This window comes from Dermochelys coriacea, chromosome 1, assembly GCF_009764565.3.
Source record: "Dermochelys coriacea isolate rDerCor1 chromosome 1, rDerCor1.pri.v4, whole genome shotgun sequence".
NCBI lineage: Eukaryota > Metazoa > Chordata > Testudines > Dermochelyidae > Dermochelys > Dermochelys coriacea.
Window position 1 is genome coordinate 286,094,599 of NC_050068.2, and position 25,065 is coordinate 286,119,663.

General features: G+C 41.4%; 1 protein-coding gene across 8 annotated transcripts in view; it reads right to left on the bottom strand.

Moving 5' to 3' along the window:
• The window catches only part of TBC1D15 (TBC1 domain family member 15), a 77,958-nt gene that overhangs the window by 25,010 nt on the left and 27,883 nt on the right, over window positions 1-25,065 (bottom strand). For 4 of the 8 annotated variants that reach the window (XM_038402233.2, XM_043493291.1, XM_038402213.2 and 1 more), the window contains 10 exons: window positions 22,456-22,558; window positions 21,686-21,736; window positions 21,199-21,396; window positions 19,224-19,352; window positions 11,568-11,671; window positions 11,208-11,302; window positions 9,430-9,546; window positions 8,838-8,938; window positions 2,067-2,166; window positions 1,504-1,601 (listed from right to left, as the gene is read on the bottom strand). In XM_038402233.2, coding sequence (XP_038258161.2) covers window positions 1,504-1,601; window positions 2,067-2,166; window positions 8,838-8,938; window positions 9,430-9,546; window positions 11,208-11,302; window positions 11,568-11,671; window positions 19,224-19,352; window positions 21,199-21,396; window positions 21,686-21,736; window positions 22,456-22,558 — 1,096 coding nt within the window. Of the gene's footprint in view, window positions 1-1,503; window positions 1,602-2,066; window positions 2,167-2,858; window positions 7,606-8,837; window positions 8,939-9,429; window positions 9,547-11,207; window positions 11,303-11,567; window positions 11,672-19,223; window positions 19,353-21,198; window positions 21,397-21,685; window positions 21,737-22,455; window positions 22,559-25,065 lie in introns of those variants that run through there. The other 4 variants (XM_038402243.2, XM_038402223.2, XR_006274565.1 and 1 more) reach the window with 3 other exon arrangements.

Sequence of the window (25,065 nt, forward strand, 5' to 3'; positions counted from 1 at the left end):
CACAAACTATTTAAAACTGCTATATCAGAACAGCCTGTGGATTCACTGTCTGGTAACCTGTCTCAGCAGATGCTTCAAAAACGGTGGGGTGAGGAACCTCAGAAAAACATAAAATAGCCAGCATACAGTGCTACAACATTGGAAAGGGAAAAGGAAAGAGGGAGGAAAAAACTCCTTCCAAACTCCTCTTTTATGATCACCTTATGCCATGGAATAATAGGCTAAATTCTGTTGTATTTGTGAATTCTAGTTCATGAGTAAATGTTGTTTATAAAGTTACCTAATCATTTAAAATTCTGATGAACTATTTGCCTCAATAACCTCTTAAAACAGAAGATTCCACAGGCTGACTTTACAATGGCTAAAAATGATGTCCTCTTTGCAGTTTTAAATTTACTGCCCTTCCCTTTCTTTGAATGACCCCTTTTTCATTTATGGGATAAAGTGAATAAAAGTGTCAAATCAGCTTTCATTGTAATAACTGTACATACCTCAATCCGGCTGTCTCCATTTTTTTTCTGTTCCAGGCCAATTAATTCAGTTTTATGTAATATCTTTCTATTGCCCACCCACCCACTCAATCTGCATTGAGCCATTCTGTTTATCCTGTCTGAACCTTTTCTATTATCTACTATACCTTTTTTGAAGCAAGTTGAATATATACTTGGGGTAAGATCATGCTAAAATTTAATATGGAGTTGTATTTTAGTTTGTATTATTTCTCACTTTTAAAAAATAGATTCAAGATTTTAATTTATTTAATTGGCATCATCAGGATAATTCCTAGACCACCTCAGACCACAATAGTATTCCACTAGCTCAGAGTCCAACAGTATTTCCATTTTTCCAGTAAGCATTGTCTTATATTAATCTACATATTTCTGGCACTGTGCAGCCCAATTACCCAGACTGATTAGATCCCCCAATAGCATTTTACAACCCCCTCCACTGGATTAATTTAGTTAGTTCTGTGTTAAAAGCAAGTTTCCTTGTCTCACTATTCACTTCTAGACACGTCATTTATAAAAATATGGAACACCTTTAACCCCAGTACCAATCCTGGGAATGCCCCAATAGACTTTTCACACGTCTGAGAAGCAGCCATTTATTTTGGCTGTTTCCTATGACCTAACCAGTTTTTCAACCCTGACAGAGCATTACCCCTTATTCTCTGGTTATTTTCCTTAAGAATCTTTTCTGATGGATCTTGTCAAACACTTTTTGAAAAGCCAAGTAAATTATATCCATCACATCACTCCACTATTACAGTGTAGCTTTAAAAGTCTTCTTATAGGTTAGAGCGCCACAACTTATCTACAAAAGCTGTACTAGTTTGTCCCATTTTGTCAGATTTATTCCACTGTTTTACTACTCTGCCCTTGATTTTGCTCTCAGTCATCTTCCATAATCATTGCTCCTTATCTGAATAACATCTGAAACCACATTCAGCCACCTTCCAAAGACAAATGGAATTAAGTTTAGATTAAATATCTATGTTCTTACCTCCCATAATCGAAGAATATCTTGAAAGCTAAATTCTCTTTTAAATCGGATCAGAAGCCATCGGAAGCAAAAATAAAGGTAACCCGAGTCTTGAGATTCTAGGGCAAGAATGTCACATTTCTTATGAATATCAAACAAAGAAAATATGATTATTATAGGGCTGTTATCCTGCCATCAATCTGGAAAACTAAGTCTCCAATGAAGTCAGTCGGAAGTTTTGCTTAAATATCAATGGCATGACATAGCTCTGTTATATTTTGCTATCCACGAAAACCTATTAAATATTCAAATTAAAAACATTTAATAGGGTTTTTTTATTGTTCATTTAGGACAACAGCATAGATAGTGATACATTAAGGACTCTGCATTCTAGGGCTCAGAGAAATACAACAGTAAGTTTCTATTCTTTCAGAGGCATTGTACTAAAGCCAAATTATTAGAATGTGGCAGTCCTGCATTAATAATGAAACAGATTCATGTTGGAAAAGTGTTTAAGGGCACTTTAGAATGTCTATGCATCTATCTCTCTAAAAGTAACAAGTTGTTTGAGTTATTACACATACCTAAGTAACTGCAAAATCCACTGTCTAGCAAGCGGAGCAAAGTACTCAGTTGAATTAGCTGTGTCTTCATACCCTGCATTTGTTCCTCAAAATTCTCATGCTTGATGGGAAATAAATATTAGCATTCTGTCAGGTATTGATACTGGTAAATAGTTCACTAGGTCAAATACTGTTATAAAAAATCACAAAACTATGATTAGTTTACATGCAAGTTAAATTCATTGTCCTGATGACAGACTGTCTGATCCTTTAACTGTTTCACATACTAAGCGTTTAAAAGGATGGAGCCAAGGTCTGGTAAATATTTGCCTTCAACTGGAAGCTTAAAGCAACAAACAACAAACTGTGTCTCTCTGGCTCAGGGATATTTGTACTTAATCTTCCACAATCATACTTACACTGAAACTTGGATACAAAATTTGGAGTGAATAAATTCCTCTGCCTCCAAATTGGAGCTAGAGAGTTGCAGGCAGGAATAGACCGACTGGAGAAAATTATTAAATTTTATCAGAAGACAACTGAGGGTATTTTATTCTAAATCATTGTATTTATGTTTCACAACATCCCATATACAAAGTTATTCTTTGAAATGAGCACTTGTTTAAATGAATAAAAATGATCAAAACTGTAAAAATTATATTACCCCTACAAGAGCTGGGGCATCAACATTTTTGCCGTGTATCATACAGGCAGTATATCGTATATGTAACAACAGTCATTCTTTATAGACCAGACCCTCAGCTCCATTATTGTTACGCCCAATCCAGCAGGACAGAAGAGGAATTTACTCACCTTGTGCAGCAACGATGATTTTTTGAGATGTGCGTCCCTATAAGTGTTCCACACTAGGTGTGTTTGCATCCCTGCACTGCTGATCGTTGAACTTTGGTTGCAGTGTCCATTTGGCCCACACATGGGCTGGGCCCCCCCTTGTGCTCTGCCATGAGGCTAGCCAGCATCATGCAGGCGAACCCTCCTTAGTTTCTTCTCTACCGCAGAGTCAATAATGAGAACTCCAAAGTAGAGGGAAGGAGAGAGGGTCGTGGAGCACCCATAGGGGAACACATCTCCAAGAATAATTGTTATGGCACAAAGTGAGTAACTTCCTCTTCTTTTTCAAGTATTGCTCCTATGGGTGCTCCACTGTAGGTGACTCCCAAGTAGTATCCCCAATGGGAAGCTGGAGCTTCGGAGTCAAGTCTGCTATGGATGACTGCACAGCTGAATCTAGCATCGGCATAAGTCTCCCATGATGGCATAATGTTTTGCAAAGGTGTGTGCAGATGCTCAAGTAGCTACTCTGCAGATTTCCAGGACGGGGACATGCTTGAAGAAGGTGACCGAGGAGGAAACCGACCTTGTAGAGTGTGTATGGATTGTAGATGGAGGTACTAAATTGCGAGCCTGATAACAGAGTTTGATGCAGTTCGAGACCCACTCAGAGATCTCTGGGCTGAAATCACTATGCCTTTAGACCTATCCGCAATGGAGAGGAAGAGCCTATTAGATTTTATATAGGCCTCTGTCCTATCCAAATAGAAAGCCAAGGCTCTCCTTACCTCAAGCATGTGTAGAATGGCTTCTCTGTTATCCTGGTGAGGTTTGGGATAAAAGGCAGGGAGATGAATGTTTTGATTCACGTGAAAGGTAGAAGTCACCTTGAGGGTGAACTTTGGGTGTGGTCAGAGCATGACTTTGTCAGGAAAGAACACTGGAAAGGGAGTTGCGCCATAAGAGCCACTATCTCCCCTATACTCATTGAGGTGATGATGACTAGAAAGGCAGTGTTCACTGAAAGGTGTGTTAGTGAACAAGTGGCCATGGGTTCAAAGAGCAATCTGGTCAACCCTTTTAATACTAAAGTCGGGTCCCATGGTGGGGTAGAATATCTGGGTTGGAGAAAGATTTGTTATGCCTTTACAAAACCATTTTGTAATTGGGTGTGAGAAAACTTCTATCTTTTGATGAAAAGTTGCTATTGCCGCCAAGCGTACCTTTAGTGAACTAATAGAGAGTCCCGATTTCTTAAGAGTCAGAAAATAGTCTAAGACTAGTGGTAGAGTAGTTTATGTCCAGTAATTCCTCTAGAATGCACCACATCTCAAATCTGGTCCACTTTTGTAGGTAAGTACGACGAGTAGTTAATTTCCTGCTGTATAATAACACTTCCTGTATCTCCTTGGAGAAGGATCTCTCTATATGCTGGAACCATAAAAAAGCCAGGCTTTGAGCCAGAGTATACATAGGCTGGGATGGAGAGTGCATCCTTCTTTCTGCGAGAGGAGATAAGGACTGGGTTGATGTGTGATCGGTGGACACATTGCAAGTTGTGACTGTTAAGGGTACCACATCTCTCTTGGGCAGGTAGGAGCAATTACTATGACATTTACTCTTTTTCTCTTTATTTTCAACAGGACTTTCAGCAAGAGAGGAAACAGTGTAAGGCGTAAAGAAGGCCCTTGTCCCATGAGAGGAGGAGTGTGTCCCCCAAAGAGCGCTCTCCGAGGCCTGCTCTGGAGCAGTATTGCGACCATTTCTTATTCTGGTAAGTGGTGAACAAGTCTACTACTGATGTCCCCCATTACTGGAGTATGTTATGGGGTATCCAGGGCTGGCCTTAAGGGAAATGGCACCCTGGGCAAACTTGTATTTTGGCACCCCCCATTACCCCTGGCCCCCATGGGCTTGCTAGGCTTCCCCCACCCCCTTCACCTCTGGGCTCCATTGCCTCCCCCAGTGTTGAATTTGTGTTGAAAGAGATGCCAGAGCTCAGCCCTGGCACAAATTAAGCACTGGCAGGGCACCCTGATACCGGCGGGTGCTGGCCAGGCACCCAGCTCTGAGCTCGAGGAGGTGGATGTTAAGACACATCTCAGAGGGTGACCATTTACCCTGTACTGTGAGGTCATTGAGATGTGCACCCAACCTTATGGGGGGTATCCGTTGATGGTGAGCAGTGGTGGAGGAGGAGGTTGCACAAATGGGATCCCCATGTAGACGTTTGCTGGGTTCTTCCACCAATTCAAAGATTGTTTTATCTTGGTCGGTAGAGATAGTGGTTTGTTCAGGCTGTCTTTGTTCAGTCTGTAAACCGAGCTGAACCATGACTGGAAGCATCTCATACGAAGTCTGGCATAAACCATCACAAATGTATCCATGGTCACGTGTCCCAGAAGCTGAAGGCAATGTCTGGCCAATATCTAAGGGCTGGTTTGCACTGTCTCTATAAGCATGAAGAAACTGAGCAATCTGTGTTATAGAAGGAGCGCTCACACTTGGACAGAGTCAACATTGGCTCCTATGAATTCTACACTCTATACTGGGGTTAATGTCTATTTTTGTACGTTAATTTGTAGGCCTAGTTTTCTGAATAAATCCAAAGTCATATGGGTAACCTGCTGAGTTTTGTCAAAGGAGTGTGCCCTGAACAGACAACTGTCCAGATAAAGGTAGATTATGATCCCCTGAGAGCGTAGGTGGGCTGCCACTACAGAGAGGATCTTGGGGAATACTATGGGAGCCAACAAGAGGCCAAAAAGGAGTTCTCTGTACCGGTAGTGTTCCTGCCCTAGTGTGAATCTGAGATATCATCTGTGAGATATGACATGACTGAAATATGGAAATAAGCATCCTGGAGGTAGTGGATTGAAAACCAGTCTCCCTGTTCCAACGCTGGAATAATTGTTGCTAAAGTGACCATCTTGAACTTTTGAGCCTTGACAAATTTGTTGAGTGCTCAGAGATCTAAAATGGGTCTCCAACCTCCCTTTTTCTTGGTATCAGGAAGTAATGAGAGTAGAAACCTTTGGTCTATCTGTTCTCGTAAAAGATGGCTGGGTCGAGAAATGCCGTGTGGGCAACTGTGGTGAGCCATGATCCCCTCCACCTGCCCTGGGCAGATGAGGTGAGGGTCCATGGCTCCTGGCCTGCTCTGGCTTCTAGCTTGGCCTGGGGTGGGGCATCAGGCGGAAGGAGCAGGGCAGGGCCACGGAGGGAGTGGGGGCACTGCCCTGACGCACTTTTGGGAAAGCTCTGGTGGTGCTGACCTTTGGAGTTTACCACCTCCACAATGACTGAATTGGGGTGTGGGGGTGGGAGAAGAGAAATTCTGTGTCTTTCACTGGCACGTAATATTTCTTATTAGCCTGCCTACAGGTTGGCCGGACCGATGCAGGGGTCTGCCGCGCAAGTTTGGTTGGGTCTAACAGAGCCTTGCTGATAGGGAGAGCTACTCTGGATGAGGCAGAGGGGTGTAAAATGTCCAGTAATTTATGGTGGGATTCTGTCACCTCTTGTAGTGGTAACTGCAGTATGTAAGCCACCCTCTGAGCTAGTTCTTGAAAAAAATTTAAAGTTGTCTGCTAACAATGGTGGAGAGACATCACTGTTTCATCTGGTGATGAAGATGAGAAATTAGTTTGGGGTGTAACCTCTTCCACAATATTATCCTCCTGTTCTTCCCTCATCTCGTCAGGGGGCTCAAAGGCTCTGGCTGCAGTGGCAGAAGAAGGTTGCCTCACTGGTTCCTGGTAAGCCATGCTAGAACTTCAGGAGGCACAATGTCTATATGCCTGCCATGAATCCCAGTAAGGCCACTGGGATGGCAGGAAAGGTCTCAGTGTTTAGTACCATGGCTGACCATACCAGGGAGGCTGAGGGTCAGATGGACAGGGAGCCTGAAGAGGTCCAGATTGGTAATGGATACCATAAGGTAAATGAAGAGCAATGGGAGACTACCTCCTCCTGCTCACTGTCTGACTCCCTGCTAGAGAATGCAGGTGAATGGCACAATGCAGAAGGAAAATCTGGAACTCAAGGCAGACTTGGTACCAGAGCCCTGGTAGTAAGTAGAGGAGACTCCAGTACATCAGACACTATAAGGTCTCTTGAATATCTGAAGTCAGGAGGTGCAGTAGGTATTGGTTACTGGGGGGTGGACGATGGTGCCGGAGTGACTATACCAATGGAATTGGTGATGCGGTCCTGGTTGAACGATTCACTGGTGGTTGGCATACCTTTGACGGTACAGATGCCATTGTCCACACCAACGGAGCCTTCCCCAAGGCAGAGTATCTCCGTCTCACCCAGTCGTTACCGACGTTTCATTGCCTAGGCCCATTGGGTCCTTAGGCAGCCTAATGTGTTCTGCTGGGACAGTACCGTATGAGCTCTAGGTACTGCATTTGGATGGCTTCTGTACCGTCAGTACCGATGATACTGAGTGAACTGGCAGTTTTCGGCTGGTTCAGGGCTTGCTGTGGGGACTCCCGGCTCTCTTTTTAAAAGCCTTGTGTGAGTGGTTCATAGGTGTCTTCTTAGGCTCACCCTCCTTGGATGTAGAGAGCTGTGGTAAGGATTCCCACCATACTGAGTCTTGACATGGGTCTGAAGGCAGTTGGAGAGCTGCTTCCACTGGAAGAAGTTTAAGTCTCAGTTCTCTATCCTTTCGGGACCACAGTTTCAACTGCTGGCAAAATCCACACTTCTGCGCAATGCGATTTTCCCCAAGGCAACAGACACCAGGATGGATTCTTTGCAGCTGAGATGGGGTGGTCCCAGACATGTGAGTGTGAGTGAGAGAGAGAGAAACCAAAATCAAAAATAGATATATTTTTAAAACTAAAAGAAAGGACACAAAGGAAACTTCAAGGAGTAGTTAGAAAAGAAATGATTAACAAGTCTTTGGTAAATTAATAATCTGATAAACAGCCAGCTAAAAGCTCCATCTCTAGCCAGGGATGGTTGAGAAGAAACTGAGGAGGGTTCATCTGCACAATGCTGGCTAGCCTTGTGGCAGAGCACAAAGGTGGCCGCAGGTGCGGAGGACGGATGGACGGACGATGGACAAACCATGTGTGAGCCAAAAGGAAACTGCTACCAAAGTTCTTTGGTCAGCAGCACAGGAACACAAACACATCTATATTGAAGCACCCATTGGGACACTACTCAAAGAAGAAGAATGGTAGCTTTATCTTGGTGCTAGCCAGGGTCTATTTTGGCCATCTGCATAACTCAGAATAGCTTCAGGGCCGCAAGCCCTCCCAAAAGAGCTATGTTCTGGCATACAGAGATCACAGCTGCACTCAGAGAAGAAACAGGGGTCCTTAGAGAAGGCTCTGTCTCACCCAAGACCTCCTCTTACACTAGGAGAATTTCCCCGTAGCTGGTAAACTTTCTGGAAGCTTTATATTCCCAGAAGATCAAAAGCTACCATAAGCTGTGTCAAGGACCAAATGTGTTTATTTTACACATAAACAAACAGAAGAAATATAAGGGAGAAAATAGGAGACTTGGAAAAAACCCCATCTTCCCAATTTTTGTCTGTTGCTGAAGTATATATACACATTGATAAATATGAGCACTTTTAGGTAACACAATATGGCCAGCTTCTCACTGGTGGTGTAACAGGACTTGGAAGTTGAAGGGTTGTGGTGGCGGTGTACTTATCAGTCCACAGATGTTGTAAACCTCTAGTGACTGACTGGCAATGATGGGCATTTGATCCTCCTATCTTTAAAAAGACGATAAACAAGTGCCACCTACTTTACATAGGCATAGTCCATCTATTGGACAAACGTGCCTCTGAGCTATTCTACAGTCATACATACACCAATATTAAACACTTCTTTTCACTGAAGACAACAGAGGAAGTAGTGCAAAATTTTCAAGTCTAGTCATGAAGACATAAGAGATAAAATGACAACGTTTTACATCTAAATTCAGATAATAAAAGCTGCATGAATACTATGAAATAAATAATCTTGTTTTTACCATTTGATCCATGTATGATACAAAGCACCAAAAGGCATCCACTTCATTTTCCATGACATACAAGACAGGAGAAAGCAAGTCACTCATTCCCTGAACATACCCTTAAAAAAAGAAATAATTAAACTTAATCTTAGACTGTTAACTAGTGATTTACACAATTATGAACTCTAAATTAAATGATTTTCCTTTCTTATCTTCCAAGATGCCAAGCTTCAAATTTGTTACTGAACACTCATTGTTTGTACAATTATTCAATGGTACAGCAGACTGGTAGGTATATTCCAAATCAGCATAACCAAATAGTTTGAAAATTCCATTTCCTCTGTATGACTTAAAAAAATACCTGCATTTGATCATTAAAAGTCTACTTTCTGCAAATATGGAAAGAAACTGTAAACATATATACCCTTGATTCTCCAAATCTTTAGAAAACGTACACCCATATATCTACTTAATTTAACTTTAACAACCTTCAGAAAGTATATAATTATACACTAAAAGATTTTTGAAATGCAGTAATACTCTGAAAAGTGATCCTTGCTCACTAACCATTAACTTTTTATAAAAAAATATTCAGACAAGTCCCACTTACCTAAATCAAAGTCATACATACAATAGGTCATCAAAATGTCATGAAGCAAAATCAATCCTGGATTATCTTGGCCTTCATAGAACTTGTTTGTTCTGTCTGTTCTGTTTACATCTTTTTCTGAGAAATAACCCACAGATACAAAACATTTTCAAAACAATTTTTACTAAGCCTATATCTAACCAATGCACAAGGCTCTTTAAGTTACTGATTTCTCAAAACACTATTACAGAGCTTTGAAGTGTTTATTAAACCAACTATATTCACTGAATGTCATTATAAAATGCTTTAAAGGGGCTTTTGAGAGTAAGTACTTAAAAGAATTCTTCCTGTCTGGAAGAAGATGATATACTTACAAGCAGATTTTCCTCTCTTTTTTTTTTTTAAATTGGTACACACTTTTTACAGAACCCTCATGATTATTAACTATAATGGGAAAAAGCTAATATGCAAACAAGCTTAAAGTGATTTTGTTACACTTGTAATTGGTTGGTTCATTATAGCAAGTATTATTAAATTTTAGTTTGTCTTGTTTCTGTAATCATTACTAAGTTGAAACTGCCAGCTTGTTCCTAGATATAGACTGTACATTTTTTGTTGTTCCAATGAACAGAGTTCATACTGCCTGAATTTGATTACAAACTGCACTTCTTTTGTATGGCTGATGTAGAGCAGCAACTACAATTTCACCTAAAGTTGATTGAGCCAAGTGGCTACATCAGGAGTAGCAGAATTTATTGCAGTAATGCCTCCCTCATATTTATAAATTGGGAAGTAGATAGGGATATGTTCAATGGTCTGCTATGGGGAACCATACACACACACACCAAGGAGTCCTTGATTTTCCATTTGTGTATTAGATGTCCGCATATAGCATGGTTGGTTCAAATTCGGTTCAGAGGTGACCCAGATAACTGTAGAAGGTCAAATCCAGGAACCTTCTGCGTGGGATCTGGCACAAGGTGCTTTTTATTTTAAGTTTTGTTTAGCCCAATCTGCTTTCCAAGCCTCCTTCTGATCATAGCCTGATTGCATGAAGCTAAACGAATGTTCCCAGAAAGGCTTGCAGGACTTAAGACATTGTAGGGTGAAAGGTGTCAAGGTCTTGGTGAACAGGAAGACATCTGTTTTCACAGGTTCACTGAACTTCGCAGAACGTTGCAGCAGTTTGGCGTATTGGTGGGGGAGCAACGTTAGACAGGACAGGTAGCTATGGTGTTGGAGTCAACTTAAGGGTTCTCATGATGCACCGCATCATTGTATTTAGCTGGGTATCCACAATTTGTGTGTGGCTGCATCTGCTCCATAGCGGTGCACAATAGTCAGCTACTGAATATACAAGTGCTATTGCAGATATTCGCAACACTGATGCACCCCACATCGTACCTGCTAGCTTCTGGATTATGTTCGCTCTCATTTTTATCTTAAAACGAGATAAAAATGACAAACTATACTCAATATTGCTTTCATAATTTCAGAGCCACTGAAGACTGGATGGTACTCCTTTGGAGCAAGCCAGTGCCCTTCTTCACTGGGGAGGTCTCTAATTAATTGAGGACATACCCATGGACTCCAAGAAGCTTTTTAAGAAAGTTAAGTGAAAGCTGAGATTTTGGAGCTTGATTATGCAGCAAATTCTCTGGCCACAAGATACACTGACCAACGGCTCTAGTAATCTAAATCTCAAGAGATTCACTTCTCTTTTTTTTTTTTTTTAAATCTTGCCATTAATCTAATCCATATCCAGATGTTGCACACTAAATCTGTAAAAGGAAAATTACCTATAAGACTCTTATAGTCTCTTAATCTTGAATTTCGTTTTTCTTGCTCATCGCTGACTGATTTCCACTGAAGTTTCATCCTGAAATATTCATCTCTAAAGAAAAAGAAAGGTCATTTTTAAACTAAATGCAACTTGCTAAGTCATTTCACTTTTCATTATTTGAATGTCACAATCTCTCAAAAAATAAAAGAACGGCGCAAACAGGAGTAAGCCCTGGATAACTACATTCAATAACATTAAACAGTTAGCTTTCTGCAGACTTAGGAAGACTTCCACATCACTACAATAAGCATATGCTTGAAAAAATTCTGAAACTATTTAAACCCACTTCATAGTATAAAAGTGTGTCTGTACTCACGTTTTTCTTTTTTGCAAATTAGTTCTTTCCTCTCTGGTACTGTGCCAAGGAAAATAACCCAAAAGGAATTTCCATACTTCTTTTCTCAAAGCATGGCAGAGTCCCTAAGGGAAAATATGCATATGCAATAAATAAGAATCAAAGAATGCAAGATTCTAGCTCTAGTGATGAAACAATGCCACAGTAAGCAGACACGCCGTAAATTAATAATTGAAAACAAAGGTTAAAATGACTTTTCAGGTTAGCTGAAGGCAAAGATTATCCTCCCATAGAGCGTTACAGTACCTACCACCTCACCTTGTTATTAGGTTTCACAGGCAATGTCTACATTACAAGCTAGGGGTGTGATTCCCCAGTTTGTGTACACATTCTCATCACACTAGCAAAAGTATAATAGCAGCGTGGCCATGGTAGCACAGGTAGCAGCAGCAGAGAGACAGCTGAGTTGTGCCGAGTACATGCCCACTGATTTCAGATGGGTTTGTACTCAGCACGGCTCAGACGTGCCTCCACTGCCACTGTTGCCCTGGATTTGAGGGGTGTGTAAACCCCAGAATGTGATTAAGCTAATTGCAATCATGTTGTGTGCATTCAGCCACCCTGAAGTAATTAAACAGAACACCACATAGTTAAGGGTTAATTTGAGACAGGCTTTTAGAAACAAGGTCAAATCTAGCTGGCAGTTTCTGCTAATCAGAATGGGAGGAGGGGACAGACAAGTAAAGAACTGAGTCTGAAAACCTTGGTGGTTGGAAAACTTTGAATTTAGACACCTCTGATATTAAAAGTTTATTGAAAGTTAGAAAAGTGATGATACAGTAGGGGTCATTATGACCTATGTGTTTTGTAGAAGTAAGTTATAAAAGATTAGCTAATAGAGTGTGCTTTGGAACAGTCCTCTGAAGCCATCTTGAGAGACATTTTTCCTGACACCCTTTCTCTCCAGTGGGCCACTGGCTACTGCAAACCTGCTGTTAATTACTCAATACCATTCCAGATGTTAGGTTTAGAACATCCCAGGTATTTATCTATTGCTTATGTTTGTGTGTGCTTAAATCTAATAAACTGCGGTTTTCCTTGATCAGACAAAAGTCTGAGTTCCTGTTGATTTATTCCTTATACCGCCTGGAGTGAAATAGTTAAGTTGCCTCTGTTGGGGGTTCTGAAAACCCTGGGTAAGACCACTATCCATGCTACTGTGGCCTCACTACTATTTATATTCGCACTAGCTTGACGAGTAGGGCCCTACGAAATTTCACGGCCGTGAAAAATGCATCATGGACCATGAAATCAAACTTCCCCTGTGAAATCTAGCTATTGTAGGGGAGGGGGATTGGCACGGCTGTGGGTGCCTCACTGGGGGCTCCCATGCACAGGGCTCCAGCTACTAGTCCCAGCAGGGCTCAGGAGGGATGAGACTTGCTCTGCACAGCTGCTCCTGCAGGGAGATCAGACCCACCTCCGGGTACCTCCCCTGGCTGCAGGAAGCTCCAAGGCTGTGTTGTCTTCACAGCTGCGTTCTGAAGACAGCAACCACTGAGCTTTCTGAAACTGGGGGAGGTTGCTGGAGATGGGTCTGATCTTCCCCGTGCTGCTGGGGATTGCCCCAGCTGGGGTTCCTAGCTGCTAGTCCCAGCCAGGCTGGGGAGGGATAGGACTTCCTCTTCCCCTGCATGGTTGCTCTCAGGAGGGAGATCAGGCCCACCTCCAGAATCTCCCGTATCTGCAGGAAGTTCTGTGGCTGCTGCCTTCAGAGCCCAGCCCAGCTCTGAAGGCAGCACAGAGATGAGGGTAGCGATCCAATGACCCCACTACAACAGCTTTGCGACCTGCCCACAAACCTCTTTTGGGTCAGGACTCCCACAGTTACAACATGATGAAATTTCAGATGAAAACATTTGAAACCTTGAAATTGACTATTTTAAAAATATGACTGTGAAATTGACCAAAATGGACCAGAAATTTGATAGGACCCTACTGATGAGGATCTACACCAACAGGGGAAATCACACTCCTAAGCTCATAGTGTAGACAGTCAGAGACTTGGACAGAGAGAATCTGATTAGCCTTTACCTAGAAAGGCATTTAAAGAACCAATGCAATTTGTTTGCCAAATGACTGGAATAAAATCAAATTATTACATAGATATTGGTGAAAACTACTGAAGCATCAGGCAGAAACTGGCAACAGTGAAAGAAAATATCACTAGAAGATTAAGTCACATTTCACCCTACACTTCTCTCCCTCCCCAGAAACATTATTCTTGAACCTTTGTATAAGCATTAAAAGATAAGATAAAATTTTAGACTTAAATATTGAAACACTGTACTGTAACTAACAAGTCCAAACTTTATTTTGCAACCCCCAAACCTGCTCTCCATTAGACCCAATTACCCAATACTCCAAGGTCTGGTACACCATTTGTAATATAAAATATGCCTGGTGTCATAACTATAAATAAGAGCCTACAACATGCAGATGATCCCACCACACAACTCATAATATAGGTGTGTACTTAATGTTTATTTCTCAATAACCTTTCACAGTAAATCTGGCACTTCCTACCACATTTCTCTCCTATATCAAGGACTACTCCTGCCTGAATGTTATTTGCCTCAAATAGGACAAGCCCTTGCATCTCCTATGGGCAAGCATCTGCACTGTACCTGGGAGGACAAAACAAATCTACTTCTTGAATACTGTTCAATAATCAAATATTAGCCACTATAGCACAATATTTCTTTACTCCTCACTATATTCCCCTCTTCTACTAGGTTAAAACAGGTACAATAGTGCCAAATATTTGCTGCATCACTTGGCTATGCCACCAGGTCAAGTGTAATCAAACCCAACAGATGAGAAGCAAGTTGGAACTTGGGTTCAGAAGGGCCTCAAGGATTCACTTCATGGGCTGTCAGATGCTTAGGGCATTAAAACATGCTGGCCTTCTACATTTAGGGTTTGTAGGGTAATGCTGAGAGGGCAAGCAACACGCACATGGGCTGCACTGTGACAACAGCCAGCCAATGAGCCTGCTCTGCAACAGGCTCTTGGACTGACTGCTTTGGGTACAGGGTAGTTAACACACCCAGGCCAGGTGGAAGAGGTCCTCATTCTTGCTCCACCCTCCAAGGCATGTTTTCCATCTTCATGCATACAAGAAATAGTTAAAAATGGATGCAAGACCGTACGTATCAAAGAAAGTGGTGGCCCAAAATAAAAATGGTGGATAAGGTTATTACTCCATTTTAAGATGTCATGCATTTCTAAATCCCTGGCTCAAACAAGCAAGACCTCCCTAGCACACTGTAGAGATTAGAAAGTGAGCAAGAGAGCCCACTGGGTACCTGGAGCAGCATGAAAACAAAAAAAACAAACATCACACACAACAACTGATTAGGAGATGTGTCCTTGCTATAACTGTTCTTCATAACTTTAGTTTGTATTTACTACTAGATTTTCACTACTGAAGTTGAATTCATATAATACAGGACTCTACAAAACAAGGCTACAATTAATGAAAATCTTCAGGGTCAGCTTCAGCACAGCCCACAACAATTTAGCTACCAGAACAAACCACAGAGAGCAAGAAACAAGGGCAGGATAGGAGAGGAAGACTACAAATTCAGAAAAAAGGGGACTCACTTCCTAAAGAAAATAGCACTTTCATTAAAGCATTAACAGTTTCTTGGGAGGCACATTCTTAGGTCTGGTTTACACTGTAGAGTTAGATTGATGTAAATAGCTTTGCATCAACTTGTTTGCACTCACATTTATCTCCTGTCAATGTAAGCGCCCCATTATGGCAAGGCAGCAATACCACCTCCTCAAATGACGTTGAGCCATGGATGACATATTGTGGTCAACACAGTGCGAGCACTGACACTGTGAGACCCGTATTGACGTTAATGATCCTCCAGCAGTTTCCCCAGTGACTGACAGTGACTGCTCTAGTCACATTTGTGAGCTCCATTGCCCCTGGGTCATAGAAGCCACCCCCTTTAAAACTCTATGTATTTTTGAAATGTTTTTTTCTCAATTGCCCTCCTTGGAGAGCACACCTAGCAGCTCTCCCTCGTTGTATGCGACTGCCCAACTGACCTGCTGGCTACATGCTCTACACTTGCTCCTGCCTGGAGTGGATCTCCTGGGCCTGTGGGGAAAAGAGGCTGTGCAGGCACAGCTACAAACCAGTCATAGAAACATACAAAATGATCACACAGGGGATGCAGGTGAAGGGGTATGACAGGGATCAGCAGCTGTGCCACACGAAAGTGAAGCAACTGTGACAGGCATACCACAAGGCCAGAAAGGCCAACAGTTGATCTAGTGCTGAGTCATAGGCCTGCCACTTTTACAATGAGCTGTACACCATACTTGGCGGAGACCCCACCACGCACCTCACATACCACTGTGGATACCTCCAAGGAGCCTAAGGCCTCTGCTGTGAAAAGCAAGGAAGAAGCAGAGGAGAGAGATGAAGCAGGATGGTCCAGCTGTGCTGCGAGCCAGGATCTTTTTGAGACTCCACTACAATCTAACCAGTCCTACCAGCCGGGCACGGGTGAGCATACAGACCCAAGCAGCTTTAGGACACCAACAGCAGCTGTGTTCACTGTGCCTTTGTTGCCTCAAACAATGAAGTATCAGCTGAAATTACTACTCCCGGTAGAAAATAGTGCCAGTACTCATTCCCACTACCCTGTGCTCATACACATGGAAACGGGATGAAATTTTATTGTTTTATGCAACTGAACAATTGCCTCATTTCCTACCCCACCATCCATCCCTGGCAGGTCAGACTCCCCATTTACAGAGGCACTTCAATGCTGCGGCTCCAGCAGGACTCGGGCCTTCCACCCTCTGTGGCTCCTGCCTGGGCTCAGGGACCTGGGCTGGAGGTTGCCACCCCCTGCAGCTCCAGCCCCTCTCCCGCCTGGGCTTCCACCCCGTGACTCCTGCCAGGGATGGGGCACTCATTTTTCAAATTGTCCAGAGCCCCTGGGCCCATACATTAATCCACCACTGGCCCTGACTAGCAGCTAGCATCCCCCGGTTGGGGCGTTCCCAGCAGCACTGGTGAAATTGGACCAGCCTCCACCAGCTGCAGAAAACTCTGCAGCTGCTGCCTTCAGAGCTAAGCTCTGAAGGCAGCACAGAAATGAGTATGGCAATCCTGCAACCCCCTTACAACAGCTTTGGGACCCGCCTCAACCTCCTTTTGGATCGGGATCCCCCCAGTTACAACAGCATGAAATTTCAGATGTAAACATTTGAAATTGTGCAATTGACCAATTTTAAGACCCTGCGGCTGTGAAATTGACTAAAGTGAACCGTGAATTTGGTAGAGTCCTATTAATAACATGCCTAGGACACTCAAAGCACATCACTTGTAATAGAACAGGGCCATAGAACTCATAGGTTCAGTGAAAAAGTCATGTAATGATTATAAATGTAAAATAGACAGCACAAAGTTCACTGGTTCATTTAAAGAGGTGATTCATAAACGTACACCAAGTGCTATGCAATTCCTAGTAACCCTCAAAACTTCAGGGCCAAGTAGAGTATAGTCCAGCTGAACACACTACCGTGGCAGAGTATTAAAGTGCTCTTTCAAGTTCTCCTATCAGCCACATAGCTTCAAGCTGAGTTCTTCTAATTATCTTTCATCTTGCTGTTCAAAGTCAGTAGACAGCCTCTCCACCTTTGCCCTCCACTCCTGCTGCAGCAGTTTTTGCCCCTTTGCCTCACAGACATTAGGCAGGGCACAACAGGCAGATATAACCATTGGGATATTTTTCTCACTGAAATCTAATCCAGTGAGTAAACACTGCCGGCATCCCTTCAGTCTACTGAAAGCACATTCAACTGTCATTCTCATCCGCTGAGCCAGTAGCTGAAACTTTCCTTGGAGCTGTCAAGGTGACCAGCACACAGCTTCATGAGCCAGAGAAGCAAGGGGTATGCTGCTTCTCCCAGGATCACTATTGGCATTTCAACATCACCAATGGCAATCCACTGGTTGGGGAAAAAATATCTCCGCTCGCAGCTTCCTGAACAGTCCTGCATTCTTAGAGATTTTAGTATCATGCATCCCTGACAAGTCCACATTGATATCCATGAAGAACCCCCATTGATCCACCAACACTTGCATAACCATACAGAAGTAGCCCTTTCTGTTGGGCTGGTACCGGAGAAACTCCCCAGACTCCATTTTGCATTTCTAATCTCCATTTTCTAACCCTAGCTTTCCACTTGAATAAGCCGGAGTCACTTGCATGCCATCTATCGCTCCACTGCAAATCAGAAACCCAATAGCTGCAAATCTAGCCACAATATCCTGCACACGGCCTAGAGTCACAGTCCTGCATGGCAGGATACAATTAACAGCTCTAAACGCTTGCATGACAATGGCTGCCATTATGGATTTTCCAACTCCAAAAAGATCTCCAATTGACCGGTAGCAATACAGCACTGCAAACTTCCAGAGTGCAATCATCTCTTGCTTCTCAACTGTCAGTGCAGCTCTCATTCTGGTGTCTGCGCTGAAGGGCTCAGGTGAGCGCTGTATACAGATCCAGGAACGTAGCGTTTCACATCTGAAAGTTCTGCAGCCACTGCTCATTGTCCCAAACCTGCACTACAATGTGATCCCACTAGCTGGTGCCTGTTTCCCAGGCCCAAAAGCTCCATCATCTGCAGCTACTCCATTAATGCCACCAACAACCTTGAATTGTTTTTCACTATGTCCCACAGTCATCTGTCCTCAAAGAAATCAACATGTCCTCTGTTGTTGCAGAACTTCCTGCAGCTCTGAAAATACCAGAATATCGTTCATTCTGTGTTTGCAACGTTCATGACAATAGCGCAGAGTTCTATGGGCTCCATGCTTCTGTCAGAGATGGTTGACAGCAAAAAGTGCCATGCGGGTTTGTGGGATTTTTAGAAAAGGCATAAATTATGGGATGGGGACTGCATTATGGGATGGGAAAAGTTGCATGATGGGAACTTGACTACTTGCACACCGCTCTCCCCCAAGCACAACTTGTGTGTGCTCCACAATGCACTACAAAAATTCTGCAAAAGGCACAGCACCACAGAATAGTGTGTGGCATACTGTAATATCTATCCATGACGTACCACACTTTGAATCAACACAAGCACTCCTGGAGAGTAGTCAAAGACCAATGCAAGCAGCCAAGTACGAACTCACAAGTGATGTATTAACCACAAAGGCTTTTACACTGATGTAACTTGCGTCAACCAACATCTGTAGCATAGACATGGCCATAGTTAGAACACTTTCCCTCCTTAAGTAGTTTTGCCTCTTCTATTGTATTGGCCAAGGTCCAGTCATCTATCTCCGCCATTTTACTTCCAGATTCTCTTACCAGCTAATAAAAGTCCTCTGTGTCTTGGGACAGCATTTCTTTGTGTTGCTGCAGACTTGCCTTAACATTGTTTGAACACTTCAACAGACTTTGTTTAATCTGTCCAACAACACTGACAAGTTCAAAGCCTTCTGGAAATTGCAAGCATGATAAAATCAGCTCAGTAGCAGAGTTTGCAGAGAAGTGGAAAGAGAACTAAAATCTGACCGTAAGGGGTTGGTTGACTCAGTTCCTAGCAATAGCTTCATTAATGAACATAAATTACCCCTTTGAATATCATTTGCTTTATGAAGTCAGCATCTAAGATTCTTCCTTCTGAATCCATGTTCTTAGTCCATTCTTCAGCAGACACTGGCTCTCTTCTGATAACGTCAGGTCGTTTACCTAGATCAATCTAAAGTATTAAAAAACCCTATGTTACATGAATGCCATTACATTGATCCATTAATTTTCTTTAAAAAAAAAAAAAAAAAAAACACACGATAGTATTAAATCCAGCTCTCTCCTCCATATTCTCTTGGGGCTATGGCCACAGCAGATGCACTGTGTATAGGGAGTTAAAAGGGAAGGAGGAAACTGACGGATTTGAGGAGCATGCCACAGTTCCACAGGAGGTTCTTGCACATCATAGCATAGTAGGGATTTGGGGGTGAGATTAGCAGATCAATTGCTGTGTACATACACTGGCCATTCTCCCCTCAACTCCGGAGAGAAGGCAGTTTTGAAAGTGCAGCAAAGCTCCATGGCCAGGAAATTACTTTCCCCTCAGTCCCCAACCCAAATATGTGAGCACTGAGTAAGGCTCAGGCTTCAGACATAGTTTCTAGTTTAGCCCTGCTGCTCAAAATATTTTGCTTATGGCAGCAACAAAGCCTACTTCAGCTCAAGTTGGTTTTAACTGCGTAGAAGCCACACAAGTTTAGCATATCAAAGCACACAGGTCAACATTATCTCAAATAAATCTCATACTTTCTGCAACATCCATGAACAACTGCTGGGTAGTAAATCCAAGGAATCTACAGATTACGTTGAACTTGCTGACAATTTTCATTTTCAGCTATTGAGAAAACCTGAATGATTTAAGTTTTAAAAAGTTTTATAAAAACTGCTTCTGATAAATTTAATGCCACCTCAAAGCACTGGGCTGTTTAAATAATCTCACTGCCATGAATCACTTAATAAAATAATTGTGTTTTATTTATATAACTGTAAAATATATCCACAGAGTTCACAATAAGTGATTCATGGTAGAATTACAAGTGCATGGAATTACTTGCCATCCCCCAGTCTTCACAACTACAACTGATCGTTCCATTTAGTATTTTGTTTTAATACAATTAGACCTGTTTAAGTATAAATGGATATTCTAAACTGTTTAAATGAACCATACAAAAATAAGGTTAATTGCACATATATATTAAGAGAGATTGAAGGTATAAATACATAATATAGATCTAAAATCAAACACAGAAAATAAGCCAAACATGAACTGAACCAGTTTCTATGGGGATGGTCTTTGTAAGATGAGCAACCTGAGCTTCCACTGGCGTCAATGGGAGATAAATTGGACGCTAATAAGCAACAACACTATTTTCCTCAATGCATGGAAGGAAGAATTTTGATATACATTCTCAAGCTATTAATGTTGATCTTATGCTAGGTCATGGTTTATAGTAGTGCCCTGCAACAAAATGGGACACAACTACAAGTGTATGGTCTGGATCATGTGGAAAAACAACTGGACTCTCTTGGGCTCTCCTCCAGCCTGTGGGGTTGGCACAGCAGTGACTGCGTGCCCTGCTCTCGCCATCCACTGCCACCTTGCGGTGTTGTGCCTTTCACTCTGCAGCACACACACTGCACAGCAGGCGCCAGCATTCAACAGTAGCAGAGCATGCAACTGCTTCCATGCCAACCCCTCAGGCAAGAGGGAAGCTGACCTCATGGGTAGGAGGTGGCAGTGCTAGCACAGGTTCAAGGAGAAGGGTCAAGGTCTGGTTGAGTTGTAAAATTTGCTGACCCTCTCAGGCTCAGATTACGTTAGGTGGGCTTGGATTCAGCCTAAAAGTTAGGCCTGAGCAGACCTCTACTTTATAGACAAGACATAAACCAAAGCCTCAAAAGCAAACACAACATGCTTCAACAATTTTAAAATCAGTGATTGTAGCGGGGAAGAGAGTCAGTACGTAAGAAATGTGCTTTATGTCTATATTATGCTAATATGCTATCTACACACTCACTCGTGTAATAACTTCAAATCCTGGTTCTTCCTGTTGATTTATCTTTAGCCCTGGAATAGCATCACTGAGAAAGTCTGCCATTTCAGATGGTGGTCGCTGTTGAGTTGAAGAGTCACTTCCTCGCAAACTATCAAAAATATAGTTTGTCACTTTGGAAAATCCTCCCATAGTTGCTGTATATGGATCCTTCTTCAATTTCTATGTAATAGTAGGAGAGGAAAATAAGTTAACTGTAACAGCCTCATATTTCACACAACTACCCTAACAAAATTATAACCAAAATTTCTCAAAAATTATTCTGAAAGTTAAAGGTTTTGTAATAGCAATTTTGCATAGCATAATTTTAATGTGCTAAAAAAATCTAAAATGAGAAATCACAACAGGTAGTAGTTTAACACTAATGATTTAATTTGAGAGATTGGCCAGTGATGTGCTAGCTAAATCTAGCCTACTTATATTAGAACAACAACTCATGTCCAGTGCTTACTTTCCAATGGTGAATGGCCCAAAATGTCTTTCTTCTGTCTAGTTGCTCTACCTTCACAGAGAAAATACATCTTGAAGCAAGAAGCATCCTGCTAGAAATCTTACAGAAAAACTCTTTGATCACTAAATCTGAAAACTAATACAATTTACTCAATATTACTTCCTTTGTAAATCAAATCAATGGGATGAGATCCTGGCCCCAAAGAAGTCAATGGGAATTTTGATACAGCCTTCAGTGAGGCCAGGATTTCACCCAGTAATTGGCAGTTATAAAACAGAATAGTTTCCATTTGTGCAATATTGTGCACTGAACAGCACATATATTAGATCAAAACATTATTGGTGGAAATATTCTTTCCTTGAGTAATTACCTAACATTTGGGCAAGACTTGCCTTGTGTTTCTTCTCCCACCCGCCCTATGAAAAAAGTTATGGAGTATATTTGAATAATCTAAAATACTTATATCTTTATGTATAAGGCTGTAGGCACAGCTGAAGTAAACAAGGTTTTGCCTATTGAAATAAAATCTGTACAACATGGAGGAGCAGCACTTGGACCTTAAGAAATGGCTGATTATATGAAAAATAATGAAATTTTATGAACATGTAGTTCTTCACTTCTTCACACAAGTTCTTCACTTTCTACAGAAAGTTTGCTTAATTGTTTGGGAAGTTTTTTTGGCAGTGGAAGGGCAGAGTGTTTTTAGGTGACTTAGTTTTAAAATCTGAAAGGAATACTGAGGAGTAGTAGGTTTTATACATAGTACATACCTGTATTAGACCATATGTTGGTTCATCAAGGAGATTTTCAAAAGACTGTGAAAGACTCTTGTTCTGACAATTGACAAGAAGAATTCTTTTATCCTGTGAAGATCTGTAATAAAATAGAGTTTGTATTACAAGATGCCAGTTTTTCTACAAATGTTTTTAAAATTTTAGGTTTTGTAAGTTACAATTGGTGCTGTGTGTGAGAAAAGCTGATGCCGAACATAAAATCGTTCTTAGCCCCTTTACACAATACACTTACAAAATGCATTTTTTTCATTTTTATACATAGTTCTCAATCTATTTAATTGTCAGAGTCTGATTGCCATTTACAAGGTGCATTAATTTTGTTATACTCATTATATTCTGAAACAGAACTGTCATATTACAGCCCTGCAAAAAGGTGTTCTAGTTTGGAATCCAAATGCTAAATACACTCTGAAACCTGATCAGATGGCTGAATTCAATGTATTTGAGCAATCTAGTATTTCAGAGAAGCATCTAAAAAATTATGTCAAACCCTACCCTCCACTGCCCTTCACCTGAGGCTCACTATTCGGGAAATCAATTGGTTAAATTCACTATTTCTAGTCTTTGAACAAAAATTACTTTTTATTTCATTGCTACATAGAACATATACTTGGCTATTAAAACCTAAGATAAGAACTTTAATAACTGTTATCTCTTTTCAGTTCCAACATGACAGGATACAATGTTAATGCAGGAGGATATGAAATTCAACAAGAGATCTCATTTCAAGTCTGTCAGACCACAGTCATAGGTCTCTGGCAATGGCAGTTAATAAACTTCAACTGGGTTTTGCTAAAAGCAGCAGAGGGGGCAAAGGTTGAGTCATGTATTATGCTTTGTCAAGCCAAGAGGATGAAAACCCTTGTAAGAAATTTCCATTTTAAATTAAACATTCTCTCTCTGGACAGATACTTGTTCAAAACAAAATGTGGAGCTACGCACATTCACAAAAGCAGTTATTCACAAAATTCCAGCTTTGACAATGCGGCATCAGAACAGCACTGTATTCAATAAAAACAGAGATACAAAGCCAAACTAAATAGCACAGAGTGTTCAAAGTGACAAATCCAATAAATATATTTGTTCCATCTCAGCCACTTCAGACATACTGACTTGAGCAGTGACTGAATACTTTCATAACAGAATATTATTAGATGGAAGGCAAAAAGGTTATCAAAGTTCAGGAGGGGGGGGGGAAATGTCAGCCTGCCCTATTATTATATTGTTTTACAAAGCAGTTATGCTATCCCTATATGAATATCAATGGCACAATATGTATGAATAATGGAAACAGCAAGAAAGCAAATTAAATAAGTGATTATGTAACATTTGTATATACTATCACAGGTGTCTATGACACATCACAGAGATAATAAAAATAGTGCCTTTTCCCAGAAAATATTGTAACTGAGGTTATACATGTCAGGAAATAAAGCAAGGATAGATAATACTAGCAAGAGGAAGGAAAGAGATTTACACATAATAAGGTCTGAAGTTGGTTGTTTTCACAAGGAACATATGATCTCTTATTTTTCTTTATGTTGATCATATTAAGCAGACACAGAAGTTCAAATATTTGTTGGAGAAACTATGGAAAGAAGTGGGTTTAGAAGAGAGGGAAGATGTGGGATACAGAATGAGAAAACATTATTCCAAGTTGAGGAGGGGAGAAGAAGATTGAAGAATTTCAAAAATACACATTAATTAAAATTAAGATTTTTAAAAGTAGGTAAGTCAATGACACTTGATTATAGATCTGCATGGAGCTAGGACCACACTAACAACCTCGATTTTTATTAGCTACCACAACCATGCATAACTCTAGAGCAACTCAAGGCACCCTACTTCTCACCATATTAAAATAAAAATCATTATTAGTCAAAAAAAAACTTTAGAAAGCACTTTTAGTGTTTTTATATCAATGTACTATGCACAGTAACAAGCTGAGGAACAAATGATGGGCAGAACAAGGAAACATCTATAATGAGGCAACAATAAAAATGTAATAATGTAAAACGGCCATGCTGGATCAGACCAATGGTCCATATAGCCCTGTCTCCTATCTTCTGACAGCAGGAAATGCCAGGTGCTTCAGAGGGAATGAACAGAACAGGGCAATTTATTAAGTGATCCATCCCCGTCATCCACTCCCAGCTTCCTGCAGTCAGAGGCTAAGGACAACCAAAGCATGGGGTTGCATCCCTGACCATCTTGACTAACAGCCATTGATGTACCAAGCCTCCATGAACTTATCTAATTCTTTTTTGAACCCCGCTATAGTTTTGGCCTTCACATCATCACCTGGCAATGCGTTCCACAGGTTCACTGTGCACTGTGTAAAGAAGTACTTCCTTTTGTTTGTTTTACACCTGCCGCCTATTAAATTTCATTGAGTGACCCCTTGTTCTTGTGTTATGTGAAGGAGTAAATAATACTTCCTTATACATTTTCTCCAAACCATTCATGATTTTATAGACCTCTATCATATCCCCCCTTAGTCATTTCTTTACCAAGCTGAAAAGCCCCAATGGTTTTAATCTCTCTGCATATGGAAGCTGTTCCATGCTCCTGATAATTTTTGTTGCC